The 27,359-nt window shown below is 32.5% G+C and overlaps 4 protein-coding genes across 10 annotated transcripts; 2 read left to right on the forward strand and 2 right to left on the reverse strand.

The window, feature by feature from the left end:
- Nucleotides 1-110: 110 nt before the first annotated feature.
- LOC123682374 (neuropeptide CCHamide-2 receptor-like) lies at nt 111-22,611 on the reverse strand. Of its 6 annotated transcripts, XM_045620963.1 has the most exons (10): nt 16,497-16,583; nt 16,401-16,443; nt 4,729-4,919; nt 3,896-4,115; nt 2,770-2,876; nt 2,397-2,653; nt 2,178-2,298; nt 1,735-1,903; nt 874-1,142; nt 111-401 (listed from the first exon to the last, which is right to left on the reverse strand). In XM_045620963.1, the coding sequence occupies exons 3-9, from the start codon at nt 4,914-4,916 to the stop codon at nt 954-956; spliced, it is 1,251 nt and encodes a 416-aa protein (XP_045476919.1). In that variant the 5' UTR covers nt 4,917-4,919; nt 16,401-16,443; nt 16,497-16,583; the 3' UTR covers nt 111-401; nt 874-953. The 6 variants fall into 6 exon arrangements, with proteins under 6 accessions (XP_045476919.1, XP_045476920.1, XP_045476918.1 ...); XM_045620964.1 differs by lacking the exons at nt 16,401-16,443; nt 16,497-16,583 and adding an exon at nt 22,117-22,611; XM_045620962.1 differs by having other exon boundaries at nt 16,401-16,601.
- LOC123682375 (protein maternal effect lethal 26-like) lies at nt 2,164-27,148 on the forward strand. Of its 2 annotated transcripts, XM_045620969.1 has the most exons (8): nt 2,164-2,300; nt 10,880-11,191; nt 15,830-15,957; nt 22,711-22,961; nt 23,944-24,180; nt 25,383-25,627; nt 25,681-25,987; nt 26,835-27,148. In XM_045620969.1, the coding sequence occupies exons 4-8, from the start codon at nt 22,718-22,720 to the stop codon at nt 26,951-26,953; spliced, it is 1,152 nt and encodes a 383-aa protein (XP_045476925.1). In that variant the 5' UTR covers nt 2,164-2,300; nt 10,880-11,191; nt 15,830-15,957; nt 22,711-22,717; the 3' UTR covers nt 26,954-27,148. The 2 variants fall into 2 exon arrangements, with proteins under 2 accessions (XP_045476925.1, XP_045476924.1); XM_045620968.1 differs by lacking the exons at nt 2,164-2,300; nt 10,880-11,191; nt 15,830-15,957 and adding an exon at nt 21,347-21,627.
- Nucleotides 5,556-6,820, forward strand: LOC123682379. Its single transcript, XM_045620977.1, has 2 exons — nt 5,556-5,712; nt 5,791-6,820. Exons 1-2 carry the CDS (start codon nt 5,668-5,670, stop codon nt 6,694-6,696), a joined length of 951 nt encoding a protein of 316 aa, XP_045476933.1. The 5' UTR covers nt 5,556-5,667; the 3' UTR covers nt 6,697-6,820.
- LOC123682376 (trypsin-like) lies at nt 13,981-15,823 on the reverse strand. Its single transcript, XM_045620970.1, has one exon. It carries the CDS (start codon nt 15,193-15,195, stop codon nt 14,068-14,070), a length of 1,128 nt encoding a protein of 375 aa, XP_045476926.1. The 5' UTR covers nt 15,196-15,823; the 3' UTR covers nt 13,981-14,067.
- Nucleotides 27,149-27,359: the final 211 nt, after the last annotated feature.

The raw sequence follows: 27,359 nt of genomic DNA on the forward strand, positions 1-27,359 counted from the left end.
AGGAAAATCACTCGAACATGATATACCTAAATAATATTTTTATTTTTTCGTTAATTCATTTTCGATAAGAACTAATTACATGAAATGATACAAAAGATAGATTCGAATTAATTTGCCAATGCTCTATTCACGATGGAAAATATTTACTGCAAGTAACATTCAAAATAGGATAAAAATCATATTCGATCTGATTTTCGTTCCGCTACTGAGTTCTACTTTTATTTTGGACGAGCTAGGCCCTACCCAGTTACGAGGTTTCAGGTTTCAGACACTGAGAACATCTGTCCACAGACAGATGCTCTTCGCCGTCTGTGCCTCCAGCTTGCTGGTGTAGTGCGTGGCGTCCAAGCAGGTGCTGGGTGCTGCTTAATTTTCACGTACTCGGTTCTTACAGTGAATTGCTGAAATCGAGAGAAACGTGTGATGTTGAATAGAAAACAATGCAAACTTTACATCATATAAGCAATAAATGTCTATAACAAATTTCAATAAATATCCCTTCTATTCGAAAAATGTCAATGTTCCGAATATGAGACTGCCATTTCGCATTTTGTGTAACAGAATTTTCTGCAATAATAATTCCGCATATAATAGGAATTGTAATTAATTTAGTTATCTTAATGATATACTTGTCATATCTTTATGATTGGTGAGAGCTATATTCAGAATAAATTACAAGAGAGATATGAAGAATTAAGGTAGGGACGGTAGGCAGCCGAGTTCGTAGTTGAAATTTTCGAGATGAAATTAGAAATAAAAAAGACAGTTATCTAGTTTAGGGTCGTGTCGACTATGCGTCCGAAAAACACAACTCCACTTACAATTCCGATGTAACACGTAAAATAATAGGTGGGAACATCTCCCCAGGCTCACCTTGTAAACATCCAGTTTTCTTTGTGGCCTTCCTATCCGGAATTCTGGAAGGAGATTGCCATTGGTTTCTCCTTCGTTCCTCAGCTAATGCAGACATTTTTTTTATGAGTCATATCGTTATGTTGGGCTTGTAGTTCTTCTCGTTCTTCATCTGTCATTTTATCCTTCTGTGACTGATTCCGAGATATAACACTTGTACAGTCGGTGCTTATCCTTTTGATGAGAGGATTTCTTCGAATTACGCTGTTGGAATCGTCTAGCATTGTTGCCTTGAGAAAAAGGACATGTAAGACATTTGTTTGTGAAATTTCGTTTGAAAACATCTCTTAATGCATAGAAGAAAACAATGATATATAATAAATATTTTTAATTACTCAATATCTTTTTTCTAATTGACTTTATGAAACAATATATGAGCAATTCGTAACGTTTTCTAAATATTTCTAGATAACCTTCATCTGAAAGCTTATACGAAGGGGTCTCTGAATACCTAAATCATATTATCCCATAATTTCAGTCCGTAATCCATTTATTCCATTTTCAACGTAGTTGTTTATTCAATATCAAGACCTTTACTGCTGTAAATCCCAAAGCTGCTGTTGGGTGTTAATTTGTCGAATTTCTCTTTTTTAGACCCCATCAACCCGTATAATTATAGAATCTAAGGAACCGAAGTGGTCCTCTGGAGAGGATACCTAAAATAATGACCCTTTTTTCATTGTTATAATACTTTGCAAAGTATGGTCCATTTTCACATCACACTCAGTTTTTTTTTTCGAATTTCTCAACACTTAAAGAATTCAACCATATGGACTTCAGCTTAAACATCCAAATAAAGAAAGATACAATTATAAGACCCACCTGTGTTTGCCTTCGAAAAGTCGAGTTCATACTTGAATCATAGTTGCCTCCTGTTCGTATATTTCTTAGAGATTTGGGATCACCACAAAATAGGTACCGATTGAAATGAGCTCGAAAAACTCCACTTACACAATAGAGTGCCACAGGATTCACACATGAGTTGAGAAAACTGAAAAAATACGGTTCATGTTTTCATTTTTAAATTGAAGAGTTCTGAAATTTGATCACAGATAACACGTAGGAATATACAAGGAATGTCTCGGTTAGGGATTTGAAAATTTGTCATAGAAAAAACATAGAACGTGAAGATAATCACAAAGTTTTGCGCAACTGATACTTTCAAAGTTCTAATTTCAATAGTTGTTTCCTATAAACGTATATTGATTTTTTTTTCAGATTGGCAATGGATCTTCATTTATTCGAAAAATACAAATTGAAATTACCTTAGACAGAAACCCACGATCCTTAAAGCATGCCACCAATCGTCGTATTCCTCTTCAGCTTTTGGGTAAAGATGAAACCACAACATGAATACGTGATTAGGAAGGAAGCATACGAAAAACACTGTAAGTCAAAATTTATTTTGATATTTATTGTCAACTGTGTGAGTGAAGTTATTCAATCGAATTATCTCTGTGGGATCTATTATTCTTAATACTTACGAAATATGAAGATTAAAACCATCCTAGCCACATTTCTTCGAGCTCGTGCTTGAACGGCACCTTGTAAGCCCTTATTCTCACCAGGCATTTGTTTGGCAGAAGCATGAAGTTTGATTGCCATCAAGATGTAGAAGGAAGTGATGATGCACAGAGGTATTATATAATAAATCAAAGATTTCATTATGACGTTGGATTTGACGTAACTTTTAGTTGTTGTAGCATTCGGAAAGGGTGTACATATAGTGATGGTTCTGTTACTGAAATAGTTTCTTATTGAAAAATTCGTACGAAAACAATACGGATTTAAAAATTATTACACTCGATCATCTCGACGGATGATGAAATTCAGCGAAATTTGATCGGAATAACTTACTTTCCTATATCAATATCTTCCAGCTTTGATTTCACACCATCAGGGATAGTAAGACCTGCAGCCAGAAACCAGATCACCACTGCGCTCGTCACAGTCAATGGTTTGGTCTGAGAAAAATAATGCAGTCATCTCTCAATGAAAAAAGAATCAAAAATAACAAAAGATTTCTTCATATATTCGTTTTTAGTCGGAGAGGGTCTTGGTTATTTGAAACGCCTCAATGAAATACCATCATGTGTTCAGCAATCCGTTTCATAAAATTCGCCAATGAAAACTGAACAATAACAAAATCCTTTGTTTACTTGAGTATGTTCGATTCATTTGAATTGCTAAGATAATTACATTTCCGACTCCGTTTTTCTGAATAAGACTCTAATAGGAACCTTATTTTCGTTTGAGGTAGCAGAATTTCTTTTCGATAAATAGAGCTGAGTAGAATCAGTGAAATGAATATGCAATTATCACCAAACTTCCTAAGGTATTGGGTGTTATTTGATTGAAATCCATCGATTTTTATTCATTATTAATTGAAACACATCTCAGCAATATGAAAGTTTTAGCGACCAAACTATATCCACAGAATATACATAGGTAAGTGTTTAACGAATCGTTGAAAGCTCAAATTTTCTCACATCTATACATCCATGTCTATTATTTGACTAGGACATAAGAAAACGCGATATAATCTACACTAAAATGTATTTAATAGGTGAAATAATTTGAAGAATGAAATAGTCTTTTGGCCAACACACAGTTGAAGTTATGAAAGTGGACCTTAACGGCCTCTTCCAGTTCGACGATATAAAGATGCTCCCTGAGAACATCATGTGAAAGAAAAGACAAAAAGTATGACGACGATGTCTGAAAGTTCGTATTCTCCGTCCACTATAAAAGTTACAACTTGGCATAATGATGCATAAATTTCAGCTTCCCACAGATTTTCGAATGAATTGAAAACCCGCAGATTTTTATTCAACTGAACAACTGCAACTACATTTTATTGACTGAAATCTTTGAATTTATCCAATTAAACATACAAAGTAATGACAAATATCTAACTCGACTTCTGTGGAATTGATTTGACTATTGCGAAACGAATGAAGTTAAAAAAATAAGAATTACCAACCTGGAGGCGCCGAAGGGGATTTACGACTGCACAATATCTTTCTACGGATAAAGCTGTTAGAGTGAACACCGATACTCCTATGGAAATATTTTTAGAAATTTCGGACACTTTGCACAGGAAAACTCCCCAGGGCCAAGATTCAACAGTGTACAGGGTTGATGTGAACGGAACACACGTTAATATCACCAGCAGATCAGCAAGAGCAAGTGAAAAAATATATCTGAAAAATTACACAAGTAAAAATATGCATCGCCACTTCGAGATGAAAAAAAATTGTTACGATTTCTCACTTCGTCATTTCGTTCTACGGTGAAATTGTTAAATAACAAGTTTACCGCAGATGCGTAAATACGCATCTTACAAGCAATTCGAAATATTCGACAATTCTCCGAAGAATTGATATTCAGATATGCAAAAATCTGAATCTATCATGGAAATATATACACGCTGGCCGCGTTTCGTACAAATTTGAAAAAAGTGTCTTAATTTTATTTCAACTTCTACCAAACCAGTTCTTATTTTACCTACATACAGGGTCATACTTATAACATCGGACTCATATTTTTGCCAACTAATAATTGATTGAATTATCTTGCTATATAATTCAGAAATTCGATTATAACTTGAGAATTGGGGTTAATCGACTGAAGTTAAATCCCATGATAATAATTAAGACGAACAAGGGAATATATGCTGAGAATATTATATTAACTTCCTAGTTGGGGATTCATTAATTACATTTATAAGATGTCAAGATATTTCGAGAGTTTGAATACAGTAAAATCACAATTTATTCAATACATCAAATTAATTCTGTTAGGGTGTCTACTCACGTATTGGGCACATTTCTCATAGCTCTATGTTTCATGAAAATAACTACCAATGTTCCATTTCCCAACGTTCCAAGAACGAAAATTATAAAGAAAAGAACGGGCACTATGTAAGTTTCCGGTCTTTGAAAATAAGGGGTATAATCGTCAGTATCCAGATATCCTGTAGATGCCGGGGTTGTAAGATCCATAATCTGGGAACAAGCAAAAAAGTGAATGTTGTACTTGTTCGTTGTCTGTGTGATATATCTGTCAGATATACAAATCTTCCGTTGCGACAACTCATGATATCAAAATTAATTCTATTCGTTTAGTAATTCAATTCAGGGTTAGTTGAACAGACGTTTGGGGTATACTCGGAACGAACTGAACCTCTCTCTCTATTAAAATTGAATGAATGAATAAGAATAAAAGTCCTTTATTAATATTATATTTATATCATGTTCGAAATAACAATATTTTTTGTAGATATTAAATAAAAATTGGATTCTTGAATTCGATCAAAGAATATAGAAAAAACCGATTGTTACACTTGTAAATTTCGTATTTTCCATTTTGAAATATTGTGAGTGTAAAATTTCATCTTTTCTGTATTTAAACAAAACCGTCTAGCTATATAAATAAACAAATTTTTGCAGAATTCTCCTGGAAATATAGGGACTTTTTTAATAAAAGGTCAAGATAAAGATTAGTCAGATTCAAGATTTCACCTACTTCCGTATTGAACACTTGGGTAATCTACAGCGAAGTTAGCATTTTCGAATAAATATTTATCATTATTCGGAAAAACTTGATAAAAATATTTGTAAACATTAATTTTCTTCGAGACGAATATTTTTATAGTTGAATTCATTGTTCCATCAGCTGCAGCTGATACGGAACCTAAGAAACGTACCTTATATATAGATACATATAACGATACTGATTATAGTATTGCAAAAAATGGGTTCAAATAATTTTCTAATTATTCTATTCGTTATTTTTTTTGTGAGTATCGATAAACTTAGTTATTTTATATAATTTGGTTTTTGACTATTGAAAAATATATTGGTCAACATTTTTTAGATGAACATGATTACTGTAGGTAAAGGTCAAAGTCCACCTCCTACAGCTCCTGGTGGACCTGGTGGACCTGACGATGAGGAAAAAGATAAACCACAAACAGTTTGGGAATTTATATATACGGACTGGAAGGAACATCTTGATTCTAATATGGTGGATTTGCCGGATTTATATAAGCTTTTTATAGAAGGTTGGATGCCAGAAGAACCGAAAGATGAACAGAAAAAGAGATCTTTGCAAAAAACAATCGATTACGAATTGAAAGGGGGGAATATGAAAGATTTAGAGAGTTTTAGAAATTGGATTAATGACTTCATTGAAATGAGAAAATACACAAGATTCATTGAAAATAATCACCTGGAAAGTGAAAGATCATCTGAGAGAAACGACTTGAAAGCAATCGAAGCACATAATAATATTGAACTACCAAATAATAATATATCTGTGAATGACGGAGGAATGAAAATGGATGGGGACGAAGAAATGCAAAACCAAAAAGAGTTAATCGATCGAAAAAAAAGAATATCCAATAACTCCGTGGATAAGACGCAAAGAATACTCGAAGAAAAAAAGATTTCTGATGAAAAAGAAACACGTGAAGAAGGAAAAAATACAAAGGAAAAAGAAATTAATCCACACAAGACAATGGAAGAAGCACCCAACGATATGCTCATTCTAAATTCTAAAAAAATTATTTCCACACAACAATCATTTCAAAAAGAAAAAAATGAATTACAAGGATTGAAACAATATAGCATATATTCACCTAAAAATTCTTTACAAGACCGAAAAATATACCATGCCAAAAGGTCCATTGTTGAAGAAGTAGAAACTCCAACATATTGCAAATTCTTTGGCAAGTGCATTCTGGCTAGCTGCGACTGTAGTAATCTGAAGCAAATCTTTTAGTAGCAGCTTTTAGATTTTGATAACATAGATTTTTGATATTTCGATGACAATAGATTGTTGTTAATCATACTCCGAAATCATAGATATCAATATATTGATCAATAATAAAAACGTTATTCTTTAAGTCTTTGTTCAACAAGCAGCCTCAATTCCTCTTCATCTTGACTCAGTCTTCCACAAGGAAATTGGTAAAATGGAATGGAACTAAAAACACTTTTATTTTAATCCATTGGCTCGCAAACAGGAAACGATCCAGGCAATAAATTTTCTGAGAGTAAGTCCTTATTACGGGGCTTTTCCGTTTGAACCTTAATTCAAATTTCTCCACTTGAAATAACGCAGCATCTTATCCTTTTTTCATCTTTCATCTAATTTTTCAAATAGTTCTAACGTAATCATTAATTAATTGCCGGGTATCAGGCTTTGTGAATTTCATGATTTGATAGAATATGCTGCAAAGAATGAAAAGACTTTATAAGTCTTTTCATTCTTTGCAGCATATCGTCAGCTAAGAGTGTAAATCAGCTATGTCCATAATGAACAATTTTACAGGAGACCAAAAAAACCGTACAGTAATTGTTATAATAATAATAATAAGAGAGTTTATTCATGAAAATACATTCAATGAACTCTATTGAATGTATAAATAAAGTTCATTGAATGTATTTTCATGAATAAACTCTCTTATTATTATTATTATAACAATTACTGTACGGTTTTTTTGGTCTCCTGTAAAATTGTTCATTATGGACATAGCAGATTTACACTCTTAGCCGACGATATATAAAAACTCTCAGAAGAGTTTTTATTTAGACGCCCAGTAGAGTCAGGATAAAAACATAAAACTTTATTTTAGCTTCAGATTTATTTCTTTACTATGGATATAATCTCACATTATATTAATGGGATATAGGTCGAATATTTCATTGCTGACAGAGTTTCAGATTGAAAAGCAGATTTCGAATATACAAAATACAGCATAAAAAAAATATAGGAAAGATCATTTAGTAATTCTTACCGAACTAAAATTTTTATTCGATTGATTTTCTTTTATTAACCAAGGTCATTTTGCAGACATTTGAATAAATTCAAGCAATTATCATTCAAATCGTTATAAAATATTATATTCATGAAATAAAAAAAAATTGATATTGCATTTCCGTCAAGTAAGGACCAAATGTTCATTCCTATTTACAGCTTTTAATGGATTCAAGCGGAAAATTATAAAAACAACTTTATAAAAATCTCATAAGTTTCTCAATGCAAAAAGAAAGTACACTCAGAAATGCACCCAAAAATAAAACGTAAAAAGCTGTAATGACGTGTGAGATACTCAACGGCTGTGTTTGCAGATTAGAGCTCTGTCCAAATGGTATTTTTTTGTATTTCGACATTATAAACTTTTTAATACCATGTTGATCTATGAACATGAACAACTGATTCAGTTTTTCAGTTATCGGGTATCCTTTTATTAGAGTTGATCCAAACTGTGAAGAGATAATGGGCTTATTAATCTTGTGAAACAAATTTCTGCTATCTTTATCTAGATATTTCATTTGGTCGTAGTTCAAGCCTTCGTCATTGTCGACGAAAGTTATATCTCTTTTTGTGATCAAACGAAATAAAACAGAAGAACTGAAATTACAATCGATATAATGGGTGTTGAAATAGTCTTCTTTGGTTTTAGTTTCTAAAAATGGACCTTGAACTGCAGTAAAGATTGGGGAGCATATTGTTAAATTATTTTCCATAATATCATCGACAGAATCGATGATTTTTTCATAATTTAAACCTACTAAAAGGTAAAGGAATCTGCTTTTATAAATTACAGTCATTATCCAAGTGAAGAAGTATATGATAACAAAAAGGATACTTTCAGAATTGAATCGTGAGGTTAAGGAAGCTGACTGTTCTAAAGACATTTTAATAATAGTAACTGCGTCAGTTAAAAGACTCAATGGATTTGCTAATTCAGATAAAATCAAGCTCATAATGAACCATGTAAAACAAATAGCAGAAAATGTCACAGTCCAAATGATCCACACTTGTTTGGAAAATACCGTGAATAGATATTTCCACCGTGGCTTTTCTTCTGGACTTGGTACAACCCAATATAATGTGGTGTAGTCGTGTGGATACAAATAATCAAGCTGGATATCTATATATTCTCCAAGAGATATCTCATACTTTTTCTCAAACATAATATTTCTATCGTAATCTTGGAAATCAGATCCATTGTATTCTTGTTCGTAATATTCTACAGTTACATTGAGGTGCAACAGACTTTCTTCGAGAATATCTAATACAGAGCCTTTTTCCTCACATTCTGTACAGATCATAAATGGTGAAAATGCCACATACATGGAACGGACTCTGGAATTATTCCAAATTTTAGGAATTTTTTCCGGGAAAAGATTGTGTTGATGAATATTTTCGAGTACGTCGGCGCAACTTGATATTTTTCTCCAATCTTTCGAAGGATTTTGTAACATTCGCTCATCATAAGGAAAGATCGTAAAAATATCTCCTCTGCTTCTGTCAAGATAAATCACATTCAATATAAAATTACTTATCAGTATTTCGGATGAATTTAGTTTAATTCCAGATCCTGCCAATACGAATTTTGCCCTAGGATTAAAGAATCTGTATGTGTAGGTCGCTGAAATGAAATTTGATAAATTGTATTTATCCAAGTCAAAAATATACATGTCTGGCATATCATCTACATCCAATTCAAGTTCTTCATTTAAATTCATTTGGAATGTTGGGAGTTTTTTTATGTGAAAGTCATTATTGAGCGAATAAATTATAGAATCGCTTCTGGTCATCGCCAAAGATACAATTTCATTCAAACAAAGCATAAACATTTCCGAAGGAAAAATTTTGATCAAGGGAATCATCCTAGAACAACTTTGCTTTGAGGAATGAAATTTGTTTCGCAGGCCTGAGGATAAAAGCTAGAAATAATAAGCCTAATGCATTCTGATATAATAATATTTATTTACATATATGTGATATATAGCCCACATAGGTAATTTTTATGAAATTGTTATCTAGTACAAAGTTAGGAATTAATTCTCTACTTCACAAATTATTGGAAATGATGAATTACTTCAAGTCCTCACTAAATGAAAAAATATTGTATTCAGTATTGATTATTCAATCAAAGAGAGAAAAAATATTTTCCAAGAGGCATTGGATATTTCATCGGAAATAAATAGCGAACTCAAATGAATCTAGATACATATGTATATTTTACCAAATCAAGTTGACGTGTTGGACCATTCTTATCTCAAGAATGACTGACCGATTTTTATGATTTTTGATTTTGTGGATTTGTTTCCGTCCTGAAAAACAGAAAAATAACTATGAAAACATCCGAAAATTGAAAATTAAAAATTAGAAAACTGTAGGGAAGGTGAGACGTTTTTCGTAAATTCTGAAAATTCCATCAGAGAACAAAAAAACAATTACCAGATGAAAAAATGCTTTCAAGTAGCAGAAAATAGGTTAAAGTCAGAATCATTCTAGAATAACTTTGCTTTAAGAAATATTTTTTTTTCCAGGCCTGAGTATCAAGCTAGAAATACTAAGCCTGATGCATTCTGATAAAATAATATTTTATTACATAAATGTGATAAATGCATAACTTCATTAGTAATTTTTATGTCATCATTGAAAATCAGTTACCCGAGCTCCTACATTGCCTATAAAAGATTTGCTTTCAGTATTGATTTTTCTACCTTAATGATAATGAAAAAGAAATAATATTCGGGGAACCACATACTTAAGTATATGGTGAGGAATTTTCTCGAAATAAATAGAATAATCAGTTATAATGTCACAAGAGCATAGACAATATTCGATTATACACCGATTCACGAGACGGTGTTTCGCGAACTACGTCGAGTGAAGAGGTTTGTATAATCGAAACATATTGTCTATGCTCGAGTGGTATTCGTTACAATTATATAACGAATAATCTCAATAATTATAACCAAAACACTAGCATTTTGATAATTCAATGACATTTCACAGAGCTTGACTTTAATTTTTGGCGAACGTCCAAGAATGTTACTATGGAAATGATTTCAATATGGCAGGAGGCGAAACACCAATACGATTATAATTATTTTCAATAATTATCAAAAACCTTCGAATTAATTTTGACTTCAATTTTCAGGTTAATGGATATTGTATGAAGAGAGAATCTTCAATGATGGATGAGGGATACCCGAATAATTCAGGACGATATAATAATTTCCGGCCTAGATCACAGGTAAAATAAAAAATAATTCTCTTGGAATGGAGAAGCTGATATCGAAAATGCACGAAAAAAGAAATCTTTATTGAAAGAGGTTTATTTAAAGGAAAAACACCATAAAAATGAATAATGGCGATGCATCGCAATTCTAATTAGCAATTTGAATTGGAATTATAAGAAAAATTAGATGCTTAGATTCCAATGAGATTTTTACCAGGAAGGAATACAAAGGTGAAGTGTTTTTGATTATCGTAATTAAAACTTATCCATACTTATAGCCGATAATTCATTGACACATAATATTTTCATTTGAAAAGAAAGATTACAAACCACATATTTCTTTCACAACTGAAAACGATTAGAGCAATTAATAGTCCTATAGTCCATATAAATAATGGAGCATTGATATATTCGATGGTCAAACTCTTAATATGTAAATTCTCTATTTGCTTGATGTTTTTGCCCTCATATTTGGATATTATAAATTTTTTGATTCCATGTTGATCCAAATGAAGAAGAAAACGGCTAATTTTTTTAGTTAAAGGATGCCCTTTAACCAAGATCGACCCAAATTGTTCCCTCATAGTTGGATATGTCAAGGTTTTGTACAAGCTTCTGCCCATTTCGTTTAAATAAAATTGTTGCCAATACTTCAGTTGTGGTGTTGTGCTGAGAAAAGTCATATTTTTCCCGGTTATCATTTTATCCAGACAATCTGTGGAATAATCACATTCTACATAATGTTTTTCGAAATATTTTCTCATTTCTTCAGATTGCGAAAAATAATCACTAGTTAATTCGTATCTAGGTGTGCCAACGGAAAATTTTCTATTTACTATGTCTTCGAGCGTGGTTATGCTCTTCTCGAAATTTATTCCAACTAGAAAATATGGAAATCTTCCAGTATAGATAAAAGCCATAATTGTTGTAAAGAAACTAATGGAGATGAAAAGAAAAGTTTCCGATAAAAATGTAGGGATCAGTTCAGAAGGTTGTCCTATTGATAGTTTGAAAACTGCTGCTGCTTTTTCGTGAAATTTGGTATCGTCCAATCTTCTAGATACTTTGTTAATTAGAATGCTTACAAGGTAGAAAACCAAACAAGATATAGTCCATGCTAACCAAACCTGTTTCGAAAACAATGCTAAAATATATTTCCAACGAGGGATTTCATCTGGTTCTGGCACAACTAGTACCCAAGAGTATTCCACGTGAGGATATGTGAAATCTACATCCAAGTACGGAACTTCTCCAAGTATGATGTCAAATTGTCTTTCTTGTAAACTTTTCAAGTTTTCACTTTCCCATTCATTATCGAAGATTTTCTTAACAGTTAAATTCTCAGTGAGATTGAAATGAGAAAAAGCTAAACGAAAAAAATCCGAGTCGTATCCTTCATTGTCACATTGATTACATATCCAATATGGTGGAGCTGTAGAGTGCATTACTGATATTGCAGAATTGGTCCAAATTTCTGGGATTTTTTTTTCATATAATATGGGATAATTTTTGTGTTGAGAAGTTAAAATGTCACAATTACCAATCTTCTTCCATCTGAGGTCTATTTGATTTAACGTTCTCTGACTGTATGGAAAATAAGTATACAGTGATTGTGATACTTTATTCAGAAAGATAACCTCAAAGACAAAATAAGTGGTTAATGTTTCTGAAGCGCGTGGTGGTATTCGACTTCCAGTGAGCAAATATTTCCCTCTCGGATTGAAAAATCGCATATTACGAAATATTGTCATGAACTTATCCAATTCGATATTGTCCAAATCAAATAAATATAAATCACCTAAAATATTTGTTAAATGCCGAATTTCGTTGTTTATATTCACTTCAATCACTGGCATTGTAATTCGATAATTATTATTTAGTGAATGAATGATGGAATCGTTTCTGGAAATACTAAGCAATACGAGAGTATTCAAGCAAAGTATCAAAGATCGCGAATTCTTTGTGATATTCACTGCCGAAATCATATCGAATCAAATTTTTCAAAAACCATAAGAGAGTCAGCATGGAATTAATATTCTATTGGTCGCCCACTAGATTCAATTCACGAAATTGGGGGATTGTCCCAGTTGATCAATCACATCACCTAATACCATATCTTTCCGGTATCTACTCATTTATATCAATTTTCGTATAATGAATACAATACTTACGAAAAAACCGCAGCACACAATTTTTAGTTGTCTCATTGAAATTTAAAATCTCATAATATTTCAACTGAGGCATGAAACAAAATTTAGAATAACTTTTCTCAATATCTTAGCAGCCTCAAATAGCTTTGTAAGAACTTTTCAGATACATATACTATTCATGATTGCACGTTCCATTTTCCATTGTTTTATTCATCTCCCTTATCTAGAGAGGCATTCTGCCGCTCTATGATTTGTTGTCTTATCTGTGAGGCATCCAATCGCAAGATCTATTTTTGAAAAGATTTTTTTTTTAATTCAAAGTTGCTAGTTACAACTATGGAGATAAAGAACTAATACTTTTATAGATTAAGAATTTTACGGAAAATCGAGTTAAGAAGTTATAATAATTAAGATAGTAAGGAGTAATTTCCAATACTTTGAAAATGTATAGGTATTATCAATCTAATCGTTGGATGAAGTAGAATATTTTTTACCACAAACGTTCGAAACACAGGATTCTCTCACAAACATTTTACGGCTCCTTCAAATCATAATTAGCAGAGTTCACTCGCCTGGGAAAAGTTCCTTGCCAATCAAATCGGTCCAATTTCCGACCAAGTCAGAATTCCTTCGAATTGACCCATATATTTTCCTATTGTCCAAAAAGAAATAAATATAATGGTTTTTCAAGTTTTCAGTTGAAGAGAAATTGCTCATTTTCACCTACCAAGGAAATGAAAAATGAATTTATTTACTGGATTAGATATTCAATGTTATTGATCCTGAATCATGTTATCTAATGAAAAGAGAATGACTAGAATGTTGATGGTTATTATTTTCAAATTATAAGGTTTGAAATGACAACGACAATATTTTTTAATATTATTGAATTTTCTTGTTTCAAACTTTTGATGAAATCAAGTTATACAAAGACTCAAAGTTAAATTCGGTAATACATTAGCAACAAAGGACCGTTATGATCATAATCATAAAGAAGTAAAAATTAATATGTAGGTGAGAAGACGAATCGACGTAAGTGTTCACAGTTTCATTGATAAAATTCAAGTATCTATCCACTCTTGTATAAAATCCGGGTGAAGTGGGTGAGGCACATCCTTTTCCCCAAGATACTATGCCATACTGAACCCCTTTGCAGAATAGAGGTCCACCAGAATCGCCTTGGCAGGCATCTTTTCCTCCTGGCTTATACAAAGTGCAAATAACTTTTTCGTCACTAGCAGCGGATGAGTACTTTACACATTCTTCGTTAGTAATAAAAGGTACTTCAACGCACCTCAAATCTGGAGAACTTGCGTAAGAGGGACGTTCATTTGTATAAGCCTGTACTGATCCCCATCCAGCCACCATAAAATATTGAGATGGACAAACTTTAGACAGATCGGAAATATAAGGTTTTTCTGGGATTTTCATAAAACCGATCGCTCCAAGATATAAAGAGACTTCGTGTTCCAAAGCAACCAAAGCTATATCATTCGTTAAAGTCCTCCGATCATAATCTTCATGTATGAATACTCTCTTAGCAATTATAGCTTGAGCACTAGTACGCCGAAGTGTTGAGAGACCCATCATTGCCGTTATGCTCCATGGAGATTTAAAATTACTTTCGAAACAATGTGCTGCTGAAAGAACCCACCGAGGAGCTATCAATGCTCCGCCACAATAATGGGTCAATCGTCTTGATCTTCTTATGGATACCATCCAAGGATAATCTTCAACAAAACACTTCACACCTCCCACAATTCTAGTATCCACTTCGACATTATGTTCTTCCTTATGGATGCTATTCTCATAATAATTACTAGTATTAACCATATTGTTCGGCTTCGTTTTCACAATATTTGTCTTGTTCAATGGCCCCATTAAATCATTTATAGTCGTTGAAACTTGAACGGATATAATCGTTTTGACGAGAAGTAATTTCAATATCGTCATACAACAATGCATAGTGATAGTCAAACACACAACAAAGGCAAAAAAATTAAACCACAATGAATTATATTGGAAGATTGACAGCTTCTGTCGGAATAAATTATATATTTTATGAAATCTCAAATCTATGTTCATACATCGATCGAATGAACTTCTCTGGTTTCATATATTTACTCTTTGGTTTCTGGAAAATTTCCTTTCACAAATAAAAGAAGGTATTCATCGATAATGAAAGTGTAGGTACTTTATGCCGATCTATAAATCTCAAAACAAATCTAGCCAGGAGATATCTTTAGGTGGCATAACAATGACCAAAGAACGCATATCCATATTTATTCATGATAATATATTAAGCTTAGTTATTGAAGAACTATGCTTCAGTGATTATTAACAGTATATAATTTTTTATGGGTATCTGTATTCATTTAACATTTGTTTGTAATGGTTTGACGGATTTGACTGATTAATTTATCGTGATTTCACTTCATTTTTTTCCATACGTATGGTAAACAATTTCAATATCCCTAATGGAAGGACCTCGATACCTACTACTACATACTTATAGATCGCAGTGATAACTAAGTATTGCACATTATCAGGTGCGGATTTACATTTTTCAACCTCGCACAATAGAGAAAAAATATCACTTTTTACCGATAGAAACTTGAACTCGAATAAACACTGATTTATTTTCTCCTTTTCGAATGAGCTCGAAGTCCTTGAGGTACAATATTAGTTCACTCATTAAGACGAATAAATTCGCTTTCAGCATCTCAATAATGAATGAAGAAAAGCTCTGTGTCATACTCCATTTCAGAGATCTCCCGATAATTTGGCAAGGCAACAACAACCATTTTGCCAAGAGGATGACATTAATGACGAAATTCAATAGATTAGGTGAGTAGAAAAAAGTTCCGTTCTAAGTAGTTTCCTCCTAAATTTTCGGATACATAATGCATTTTTTTAGAATACAAAATCTTGTCTCTAATAGTTTTCGTGAAAATTTCATTCTTGAGCTTGAATTTGAAGTCTGTCTTTTTATCGCTGCAGAGAATCTATGAATTTCATGTGATTCAAAAGAAAAAGAGAAACATTGTGTAAATTTCGCAGCAATTTTATAATTTTTTTAAGGCATTTTATCAATTTGCGCTTTTTTTTATCATTTTTGTGTGCGGTGTTCTCAGTGAAAGTTTTATATTTTATAAGAAAAGTAATGATCAGCATAGGGAATGAGTAAACGTAATTAAGGATAAAGATCAGGATTAAAATTTTCTCAAAAGGAAAAAAAAGTATACGACCTTTTTCGTATAATTACAGAGGAGGGAAATTATTAAACTTACGTGAAATTAATTGCTATGGTCCTAGAAATAAGACGTTGAGTTACTAGAGAAAGGAGAATATCAAAAATACTTGCAAACACAATTTACGAAACGTACGTGCAACAGATTAATGAAACTCGCAAAATTCCGAGAAAAACTTCTCTGCCTGAAACGTCCAGTTTTCGAAGAGACACGCAACTTACTACTGATTTATAATTCCTGCTCTGGCCCTAAACAATCCTGTTGGATGTACGGGATCGCAAAGATGTGCGCATCCCTAGTTCCGTTGATATTTGAAATGTGAGAACTTATTTAATATACAATCTGAAAAAAAAGGAGTGCTTGAATATTCGTACTTAATTTTTGATTGATCTCTAAAAGTCTAGGTACCTATTATAACAGAACTTGATTTTAAACAATTATAATGAGCACTACCTCTTGTGTTCATTGGAAGAGCGGCTTTCCTACGATCAAAAGGTGTCATTTTGTTTTAATGTTGTTAATTACTAATTTCTCTTCAATAGGCGGGAGAGCACAAGCGATAGCAGGTACTTGGTGTAAATTCGTAAAAATTGAACTCGTACATGGGAAGTTTATACAATTCTTCCAATTGATACGATAACGTAGATCTTGAGAATGCCTTCAGTTTTCCGGTCAGTTCTATATTTCAGAAATTGTGAGCTTTGAACTGAATTTTTTTCGAGAATTTTTTTCTTCTTATGTTCTCGTAGCTGCAAACTTTTTTTGAAGCAAAATACGGACTTGAAACCTGAATATGTTTTAGATCTGAGACCGATTCATAAAAAACGTTTGTATTCGAGGGCACTGTGAGCAATATTTTAGGAGATAATACGATTATTAGGCCAATTGAAAAGTCCCCGGTCTGATGCCCAGATGGCGATGCTAGTATTAAATCCATATGATTTTAGTTAGTACCAACCTCCAAACGATATGTGTCAACATTTCACAGCACTCCGACCATTAGTTTGTGAGACATTGCGTTGTGAGTGTAGCTACTTTCGTTATTTGATAAAAGAATTTCGTGTGCTAATAAAATATTGCTTTTTGAAGGGAAAGAATACAGTTGAAGCAAAATCTTGGCTTGATGAAGAGTTTCCGGGGTCTACACCAAGAAAATCAACCATCATTGATTGGAATTCTAAGTTTGAACGTGGTGAAATGAGCACCGAAGATGGCGAACGCACTGGACGCCCAAAAGAGGCCGTCACCGACGAAAAAGTCAAAAAAAATTTGAATCACTGTAAAGTGAAGTTGATCGAAATAGCAGACATTGTGAAGATAACATCTGAACGTATACATCATATCATTCACGAATATTTGTACATGAGAAAGTTGTGCGTAGAATGAGTGCCGTGCGAGCTCACAATCAATCAAAAACAACAACGTGTTAATGATTCTGAGCAGTGTTTGAAGCTGTTTAAGTAGAATAAACCAGAATTTTGACGTCGATATGTGACAATGGTTGAAACATGGCTCCATCATTTCACTCCGGAGTCCAATCGACAGTCAGCAGAGTTAACTGCACACGATGAACCGAATCCAAAGCGAGGAAAAACACAACAGTCAGCTGGCAAGGTTATGGCATCAGTATTCTGGAATGCGCAAGGTATAATATTCCTTGATTACCTCCAAAAGGGCCAGACCATCAACAGCGATTATTATGTAGCGTTATAGGATCGTTCAAAGGACGAAATCATTGAAAAACGGCCTCATTTGAAGAAAAAAGGGTGTTGTTTCATCAAGACAATGCGCCGTGTCAAAAATCAATGAAAACAATGGTAACATTGCATGAATTGGGCTTCGAATTGCTTCTGCATCCACTGTATTCGACAGATCTGGTCCTCAGCGACTTTTTCCTGTTCTCAGACCTCAAAAGAATGCTCGCTGGAAAGAAATTTAGCGTCAATGAAGAAGTAATCATCGAAACTTTGTATTTCGCTTCAAAATATTGAAGCGAAAGATAAATTGTAGTACAAAAATGGTATCGAAAAGTTGGAAGATCGCTATAATCGCTGTATCGCCCTCGAAGGCAACTATGTTGAATAATAAAATCGAATTTTGCTAAAAATATTTTTTGCTATGGTAGACCGGGTACTTTTCAATTGGCCTTTTATTGTGTAGAGATTCAATTTTTACAATGTTTTCCAAATTTCGAGTTCACAATTCTCATAAACTGTGAAGTCTAAGAACAATCGGTAAGCTGTGTTAAAATGAACGGCCTCCAATTGGCTGAATTTCGTACTCACCCGAAAGTTTTGGTCAGAAAATTTTCAATACCTAGACCTTGAAAAAAAAAAAAACGAAAAATTAAAATTTCCTGCATGGGAAATTTATACCAATCTTCCATTTGATACGTTGATGACGTAGATCGCGAGAATGCCTTCAGTTAACCGATTAGTCCTATATTTCAGAAATTATAAGCATTAAACTGAATTTTTTCGAACATTTTTTATCATTTTCTCGTACCAGCAAACCTTGAGGCAAGATTATGTTTTAGATCTTAGCCCGATTTATACGTTATACGTTCGTATTCGAGGGGTCTGTGACTAATATTTTAGGAGATATTAGGATTATTGTGTTAAGATTCAATTTTTACGTTTTTGTTTCTAAATTTCGAGTTCAAGTTCCTCATAAACTGCGAAATTTTTCAGTTCGAAAAATTTCACTGAGATCTCAGTACCTAGACCTGAAAAAAACCGAAAAATCCATGGTTCTCGCATATGAAGTTTTTACCATTTTTCCAATTGATACGATAACGTAGATCGTCAAAATGCCTTCAGATTAGTCCTATATTTCTGAAATTATAAACTTTAAACTGAATTTTTTTTCAAAAATTGTTAATCATTTACTCGGGTTTGCGGTCTCTGATGTTAATAAACTAGAGGAGATTACATAGCTGTGGACTAAGACTGAAAAAACGTTTTGAGTTTGGCATATTTTTGCCTACGTAGTACCACAAATGATTCCGTTTTAAAAAAGCGCAAACCTCAAATCTAATTGAGGTCTCATCCTCAGTTCCATATATACGCAATTGTCAGAATTGATTTTCGATCTTTTAGGTTTATTGCTCTTATTCGTTCAGGATCCAAACAAATAAAAGGATAGAAGAGCCGTCAAGTCACGTTCCACGCTGCCCAAATATTTGTGATAATATTATCCAAAAATATCTTACATACATAGGACACATATTTTTGACATAGGCATCCCAATTCGTTTCAATTCATGTATCAACTCAATAGATGATTTCAACGAATGTATAGGTACCTATAAAATTGTAACAGAATATATACATCAAGTATCCATTCAATCCCCTTTTAATCTAAAAGAGAATCTACATTTTGGGGCATCTTAAATCAATCAACCGTCCATTATAGTGGACGTGCATCACTCGAAAGTAATTTAGTGCTTCACATTTCAATCATCTACAAATAGCTCCACCAGATTCCGCGAATGAAGGCAACTCGTTTCGAATTTATCTCCTCCTGCGAACTCTTATATGTTTTCAATTAATAAAAGTACCCGAACCGTTTTGTTCCTATCGCATATCGAAGTAATATCTTTGATGCGCTATATTCGAATAGTTTGATGCATCGATATTAATTGAATGTGGATTACACATCAGCATCATGAAGAATAAGCTGTTAATAATATATTTTCACGATATATCTTCCCCACTTCCCACTTTTTCAATATATCAGAATAAACGAGATGTACGTTTTGAGAACAAAGTAAGGAGGATTTACCTTTATGAACAAATTCGAGGTTTGAAATTAATATATTCTGCAAAGAATATACAAAAATACAATTACAAAGAAAGAAAACAATTAACAATATCAATGAGAGAATCATGAATATGAGGGTCACGGAAACAACCGACATCCCGAAAACGGTTCACTACTAATACTAGTGAAAAAACTTCTCCAACGCCACCTTTCCAACTTTAACGAAAACCAATATCCGCATTCTGCAGATTCCGCTACTTTTCTACAGGTCCCTTGAGCTTGAATTGAATTAGTTGTCATCGACCACGATTTGAAACTGTGACAAACACAGATACAGTAATCTGTAGTGACAAATCAATAGTAGACGCCAATTTGAGTCATGATCGTGGAAATAACGTAAAATTTCCTTTCTGGAAAATTTATACCAATATTCCAATGGATACGATGACGTAGATCGTGAAAATGCCAGCAGTTTACCGATTAGTCCTATATTTCAAAAGTTATAAGCTTGAGACTGAATTTTTTCAATTTTTCTTTTTTTTTTTGAGTAGGTCTTTGACAATCATCAAAAAAGGCTTTCGAAATGTTATCTATTATCATATATTTTATCTCAGATAGCATGAATATTTGGAATAGGAATATTCTTCAGAATGTCCGAAAACAATTAATTTGTGTTAAATGTAGGTATCTAGTTGTCGAATGAAATAGAATAATATTAAGGTGTTATATATGTATATACTGCTCAAAATTAATTTCAAAACTTATTAAATTTTCACTTGATTCAAGGTACCTACCAATTGAGAATAGAAAATAAAAACATTTTTTCACCTACTAAACAAATAGTAGATACCATAATAAACAAAGTTCATAGGAAAATACCATATCAGCGTCAAATTGTCTGAGAATTGTAATAAATAGACTGATAAAAATTCAATGACCAAGGATACACGTGGGTAAGTGTTGCCAATAAAGAAATCAGAAATCTTTGTTGTCTGAAAAGATATCCACAGACGATGAGTTAGGTAGAGTTGATATTTATCATATTGAAATATTTTTTTAAAGTCACAAGTTATTCAAAACTACCATGAAAATTTTAGGTTTTTCAACGATATGCGAAAATTATAGAAAAACCTATCATTATTTAGTGAATTTTCCAGAATGTAAGAACAGTTCGCGAGATAAATCTTTCAGCGTGTGCTTTGCCTTATCTATTCATTCCAATGGCATACTTTCCCGACATAATCTACTAGGAATAGCCTCGAATCTCGCTCTAGTCACTCAGCTGCTGACACTTGAAAATATCCCATCTAAGTAGATTGTTATTATATTATTTTGATAGAGATGAACCATATTTTTTACTCTTCTGTTATGTGTATAGATGAAAATTTATTTATCGTGTCTATGAAGTGAGAAAGTGTACTACTCATATACTTGTGTATATGGAGCAGAGCATTGTGCGACAGTGTACACAAAAACATTTTTGTCTCTTCGATAAATTGATTAACGTGAGTAAATTATCTTCTTGAATTCGAATGAATGGTATATAGGGATTCAGAAAGAATAGAAGATACATATTATGTTGTTTTTGGTTTATTTAAATAGATGAAGATTTTTTGGATTCTCGGTTAAAAAAATAGATGTTCGAAATATAGCTTACAATTTTATTATTATGAGGAGATTGCCTAAAACTATATCTAACCTCCATAAGAAAAAGGTGGTTATGCACGAATATAAAAGCAACAAAGACGTATCTTTTATTATACTTTCATATTTCAAGGATATTATAACATCTAATCCTAAATAAAGGAAGAATATAAAAATGATATAGTACCATATATTACAAAATGTTGCGAGAAAATTGTATTTTTAGGTATATACTAGTTGCAAGATAATATCTTGCTAATTACCTATATTTTTAGAATTAATGTCCCCTTTGTTCGAAAAATTTTCCCGAGACACATAGAGCCAAATTAGTTTTCATTGAAGTATCTTACCTTTTTAAGTATTAATTCCACAAATACGCATACACATAGTAACCATGGGTAATTTCGGAGGTCAATAAATCATACTTTTAAACAGAAGCACTAAGTAAATTTACGTAGAAAACATTAACGTCCGTTTTCCGGAATAACATTCGATGGTTCAGAAAGTTTTTAACGAACTATTTCACCAAATAACTTTTCAATTTGCGTTTGGTCAAATAATTATGTTGCATAACAATATGTGTTGAAAAATACAGTTGCACTAAACTTCTGAAAGATATTCGTGCAACCATAATTAATTTGAAAAATGTGAAGCAAAATATGAAAAGATGCAAATTAGTTTGGTTCAACAGTCTCTGGATAAGAAAAAATTAATTATCTTTTCTCGTGTAAAAACTAGCTAATTAAATAGTTCGCACTATGATTGAACTTTAAATACTTAAACACACAGTGATATCAGATAAATTCAGAAATATAGAAATTTCACAAAAGAAACGATAATATTGAAATTGAACACTTAGTTCTAGGGTTTTTTCTATAAAATCTTTCAAAAAGGAATAAGTCATGTGATGGTCGAAATCTAATTCTAATCAAATGCCATTATAGGACCGAGATGCCTACTAAACCGAAACCCATCAAACCAGAGGACAAGAAAGAAGATGAAAATTTGGAAATAGGGGCTATACACGAAGAACTCGAGGTTCCGGTCTCTTCCGAAATTGTGTTTAGAAAAATCTGGACAATAAAGAAGTTTCAGAAGTCTATATCAAAGAGAGATTTTGTGGATAGTCCTCGGTTCAGATGTTCTGTGAATGGAATGGGAACAATTTGGAATATTTCCATCAGATTTTGGAAGGGTGAGTATACTTTTTACAAGAGACAGATATATTCAAATAATTATATCAACCTATAAAAGAGAAGGAAATTCCTCCCCTTCTGGATTTAATAGTGAGAAATGATTTCATTTCTCATTGGCATATATCCAGCATTATTTATAAGTGAAATTTTCGTTAAACATTTCCGAAATGAAATAAAAGCTATTCCAGTTTGTTTATAGTGAATTCCCTTATAACCCGCGTTCTCTCTTGAGAACACTCTATCGTCTTGTGATTCCCAACCGGACAGATATTAATAGATCGAATCTTACGGAGTTTCACGTGTTTGAGGCGTCGATAGAACAACCGTAGTTCTAGATCGATTGAAATATATCAATACTAATAAAGAGATAAATATTATATTCTTCATAAAAATTAATTAATTACGGGGAATCATTTCAAGTGAAGAAATTAATAGCCCGAAAATACTTGTAGGTAAAAATATGTAATTCTTATTTCACCTTCCAAAAATAAAACAGTTTGAAATGTGATTGAAAGATATAGTGATAAAATGTGAAAGGTATTATTTAGATTTAGATTTATCGCCAGCTAAGTGAATTTGAAAGAGGTTGAATTATTGGTTTACGGAAGGCAGGGTTGTCATTTCGAAAAATCGCTAACTGTACGAACAGAAATCCAACTACTGTTATGAGATGTTGTCAAGTGTGGTTTTATCGAAGAAGAATAGGCACCGGACATCGAAGGGGCACAAATGAAGTTCAAGATCGACATCTAAGACTTTGGCCATTAGAGACCGATTTGCGATAAATTGATCTTTGGCTGATGAGTGGGTTGGGAGAACGTTAGAATCCTTTTAGGAACAAATGAATAGATACATACTATTAATTCCGGTCGCCTGAAAAATACATAATATAAACTAATAGGTGAAAATTTCAGTTTCACTTTTGTAAAATGCAAATATATGTATAATATGTGTCAGAATGATGATTAAACAAATTTTCAGGTCCAAATGGAAAGAAAGTGACTAATCCAGTTGTGGTGTGCTTAAATCTAACCGGATGTGAAACAGATGAGACTGGACAGGCCAGGGTTAGATTTCAGTTCGGAGTTTGGGACGCCAGTATAAAACATTGGGAATGCTGTGCAATCTCTAATGTCGTTCTAAATCTCGAGAACACAAAAGATCTCCTTTCTGTAGGATACAAGAGCTTAGGAATATTGGACCGTCATATCGACCAATGTATGAATATTTTATTTATTTCACTATCGTAATGGTTCATTACAGTACTAAAACCTAAAACCACTGCTGTGATGAACTCATTACAGCATTGATTTCAGTTATATTTTTCGTTCTGTGGTTGTCAACACAGACTATCCTATCAAATTTCAACTCACGTCAATTGTCAATATAATATAATTTGGATATAGTTAAGATGTCTAAAAATATGGTGAATGCACTCGTCAATTTTTGAATGGAATGACATTCGACCAAATTGAAAATATTAGTTTTAGTTTGTGGCGGCGCCGCCGTTGATTTTGATTGGATACATTAATTAAAACTCGATACTGAACAATCAAAAGCGATGTGTAACCGAGTATGATCGTGCAAAGTCGTGAAACAAAACACGAAACGTTTACTGGAATGAATTCAAATATTTGTAATAGAGAGAGTTTATTGGTATTTCAATTACAAGAATTACTTCCATAGATCATAACTATAATGAAAGATATACATATAGGTACATAATGGCACAAACCTCGTATATAATAAATAACGAGAATCTTAATTTGTTGATAGCGCTACCTACAGTTGACATAACGAAGCTGAACTAATATTCTCAAAATTGGCAAAACAAAAGCTAATCAGTTCATACACCTGGTTTTTAGACATCTTAGATATAGTGAAATGATTTTCAACATCTTTCTCTATTTCTCTTACTTCTGGTAGTGTTAAATCGATTTCGTCAGGCATAATTTACGAATTTAATGCGTAATTATAAATTATTTGAAAATTCGAAACATACGATTCAAATTCATATTCCGTAATCTGTCAACTCGACTGAAATAGAGAAAACTCGCTCCTTCGTCGCTCGTTTGCGAATTTCACATTCGTGTTGGAATAGGTGCCCATTCTGCAACATGTTTTAGAATATACTATTCTACTCGTATTTACGGTATAATATACTGAGAATAAAAAAAAACCATCCATTTCACAAAGCGAATAAATGACTGTTTGTTAGCAATTTCATTCTTTTTAAATTTGTACCACGTCACTATCATATGGAAACAATTTTCAAATGAACTTCTATTCAAGGAATGACGCTAAGAAATTAATTCATTTTCTCGGAGAAACAGACGCCACATGGTTATTTTTCATAGATAGAAATAACGTGATATGAAGAGACTATGGGTATAAGAACTTATCGATTCAATTCTTTTCAGGTAAAGATGTGAAAATTATGGTCAAGCTTCAAATAATTCACAATGATGAAGAAGTTCACAGTTTATCTCAAGATATGGCTAGATTGTTGGAAAAAGACTCGAAAGAAAAGGACACAATAGTAAAATGTGAAAATGAAGAAGAGGAAAATGGAAACAATTCCATAAGAGTTCACAGCTGGATAATACGAATGAGAAGCAATAAGTTGGGATCAAAATTACTAGAATATAAAAACGATAAGAACAAGGTGATAAATAAAGGGAAGAGTATAAAATGAGAGTTATATTTATTTCGTTTCAGCATATAAAATATATGTTGGATTTCACTTGCTACCCTTATAACCTCATCTATGAACTCATCAGATACATTTATACGGATAAAGTTGATAATGCAGAAACTTATGCTAGCCATTTACTGCCTTTATCTACAAGATATCAGTTGCCAGGGCTAATAGGACTTTGCGAAAGAACTCTTTTAGAAACATTGACTCCAGGTAACGTAGCAAGTATACTTCTTTTGGCAGATGAAAATGGTTGCGAAAATTTAAGGAAAGCTGCTCTACATTACTGTGAAGAATCTGAAGAAATAAAAGGCTGCATTCATACAGGTGAGAATAATTTATCACCTATTAGCAGATTACGTATTTGAATACTATTACAAAAATAATATAGAAGATAGGTATGTTTCAGAAAAAGATGCTGATTCTTGAGGGCTTGAATTCATTTGAGAAAAAATTATCGTTTCTTATGACTAAAGCAGAATCTTTCTAGTAATTTAGTAGTCTAAATATGGATAGCAATTTCTTAATGCAAAAAAATCTAATGTTCCAACCAGAGGGGGTCTAGAAAGTTTAGAAAAAATATTATGAACAATTCTGAGATAGGTGGCTAAAAATATTAATTTAATTTTTTCAGTCTATTTATTTATTTTCCTTACTCTGGGTGAGGATAGGAACTTCAGTCAATTGGCCAATACTGGCCGAAGGGGAAAATAAATAGCATAAAATAAATAGATTTTAAAGATAATTTTACGATATCTTTCAAAGTGAAGATATGAACGCATTCAAGGATGTAGAAAAGTTTCGATGAATAAACAATTTTGCTCAAAACAGCAACATTGTTTTGCCGAAAAATTCAGAGATTTGAACAGGATCGGCATCTTATTCAGAAATATACTCTGTATGATTTAGTGAAAAACTGATATACACAATAATGTTGAAATATTCCCAAACTAACTCAATTTTAATAACTATAAAAAAAATATCAAACATAAAGTGCAGGTATATGCACTATACATATGCTATGGTGTTATTAGAGAATTAGAAGAGGGATAGTTTTGGGTCTTTGTAGCACCGATCTGGTTTGAATAAATATGTAAAGAATAAAATAAATAAAGCTCGCTTGATATTCGTTTGAGAATTGCTGATAAAATATTAATTATTATATTATTTGTAGGAAAAACACTGGCGTGGAGAGTTATGGAAATGGTCAATCCAGATCTCTTTTTAGAAGCTTGTGAGAGCATAGGTTCATCTTCAAGTAACATAGACAGCGCGGGTTCTTGGAGCGAATAGACCTAACCAACAAAGGACCAATTAACAAGAACTTTTTCTTAATTTTTTTAAAAGTTATATTAACTACTATAAACTTATTTACTAGGTTAACTGAATTAAACATCGAAATAATTGTAAATGTCTGTACTGTTGATATATAGCTATCAATACGATAATATTTCTAAATGAATAAAAATTTTTTTCATAATCAGAAAACATCAATGAATAACTTAAGTCCATTCAGGTATTGTAGAAATCATAGTAGGCCTTAAACGTCCAGTCGTGGCTGTATTTTATGATACAAAATATCACTGAAAATGCTGCGATCTCATCATAGATATAACCAGTATAAATTATTTTCATTTTAGTATCCCAAATTTTCAAAATTGCTACTGAAGGCATAGAGTCATAAATGGGTTTTCAGGTT

Source organism: Harmonia axyridis, chromosome 6 (assembly GCF_914767665.1).
Source record: "Harmonia axyridis chromosome 6, icHarAxyr1.1, whole genome shotgun sequence".
In the NCBI taxonomy this organism is placed as follows: domain Eukaryota; kingdom Metazoa; phylum Arthropoda; class Insecta; order Coleoptera; family Coccinellidae; genus Harmonia; species Harmonia axyridis.

Coding starts and splice junctions, on each gene's coding strand:
- LOC123682379 (XM_045620977.1), top strand. CDS start 5,668: ATGGGTTCAAATAATTTTCTAATTATTCTATTCGTTATTTTTTTT. Junction 5,713..5,790: donor TTCTATTCGTTATTTTTTTT/GTGAGTATCGAT, acceptor AACATTTTTTAG/ATGAACATGATTACTGTAGG.
- LOC123682374 (XM_045620961.1), bottom strand. CDS start 13,167: ATGAGACAACTAAAAATTGTGTGCTGCGGTTTTTTC. Junction 4,920..13,131: donor TTGTGTGCTGCGGTTTTTTC/GTAAGTATTGTA, acceptor GCTTGTTCCCAG/ATTATGGATCTTACAACCCC. Junction 2,299..2,396: donor GGTTTTAATCTTCATATTTC/GTAAGTATTAAG, acceptor TTTGACTTACAG/TGTTTTTCGTATGCTTCCTT.
- LOC123682376 (XM_045620970.1), bottom strand. CDS start 15,195: ATGAACATAGATTTGAGATTTCATAAAATATATAATTTATTCCGACAG.
- LOC123682375 (XM_045620969.1), top strand. CDS start 22,718: ATGCCTACTAAACCGAAACCCATCAAACCAGAGGACAAGAAAGAAGAT. Junction 22,962..23,943: donor TTCCATCAGATTTTGGAAGG/GTGAGTATACTT, acceptor ACAAATTTTCAG/GTCCAAATGGAAAGAAAGTG. Junction 24,181..25,382: donor GGACCGTCATATCGACCAAT/GTATGAATATTT, acceptor AATTCTTTTCAG/GTAAAGATGTGAAAATTATG.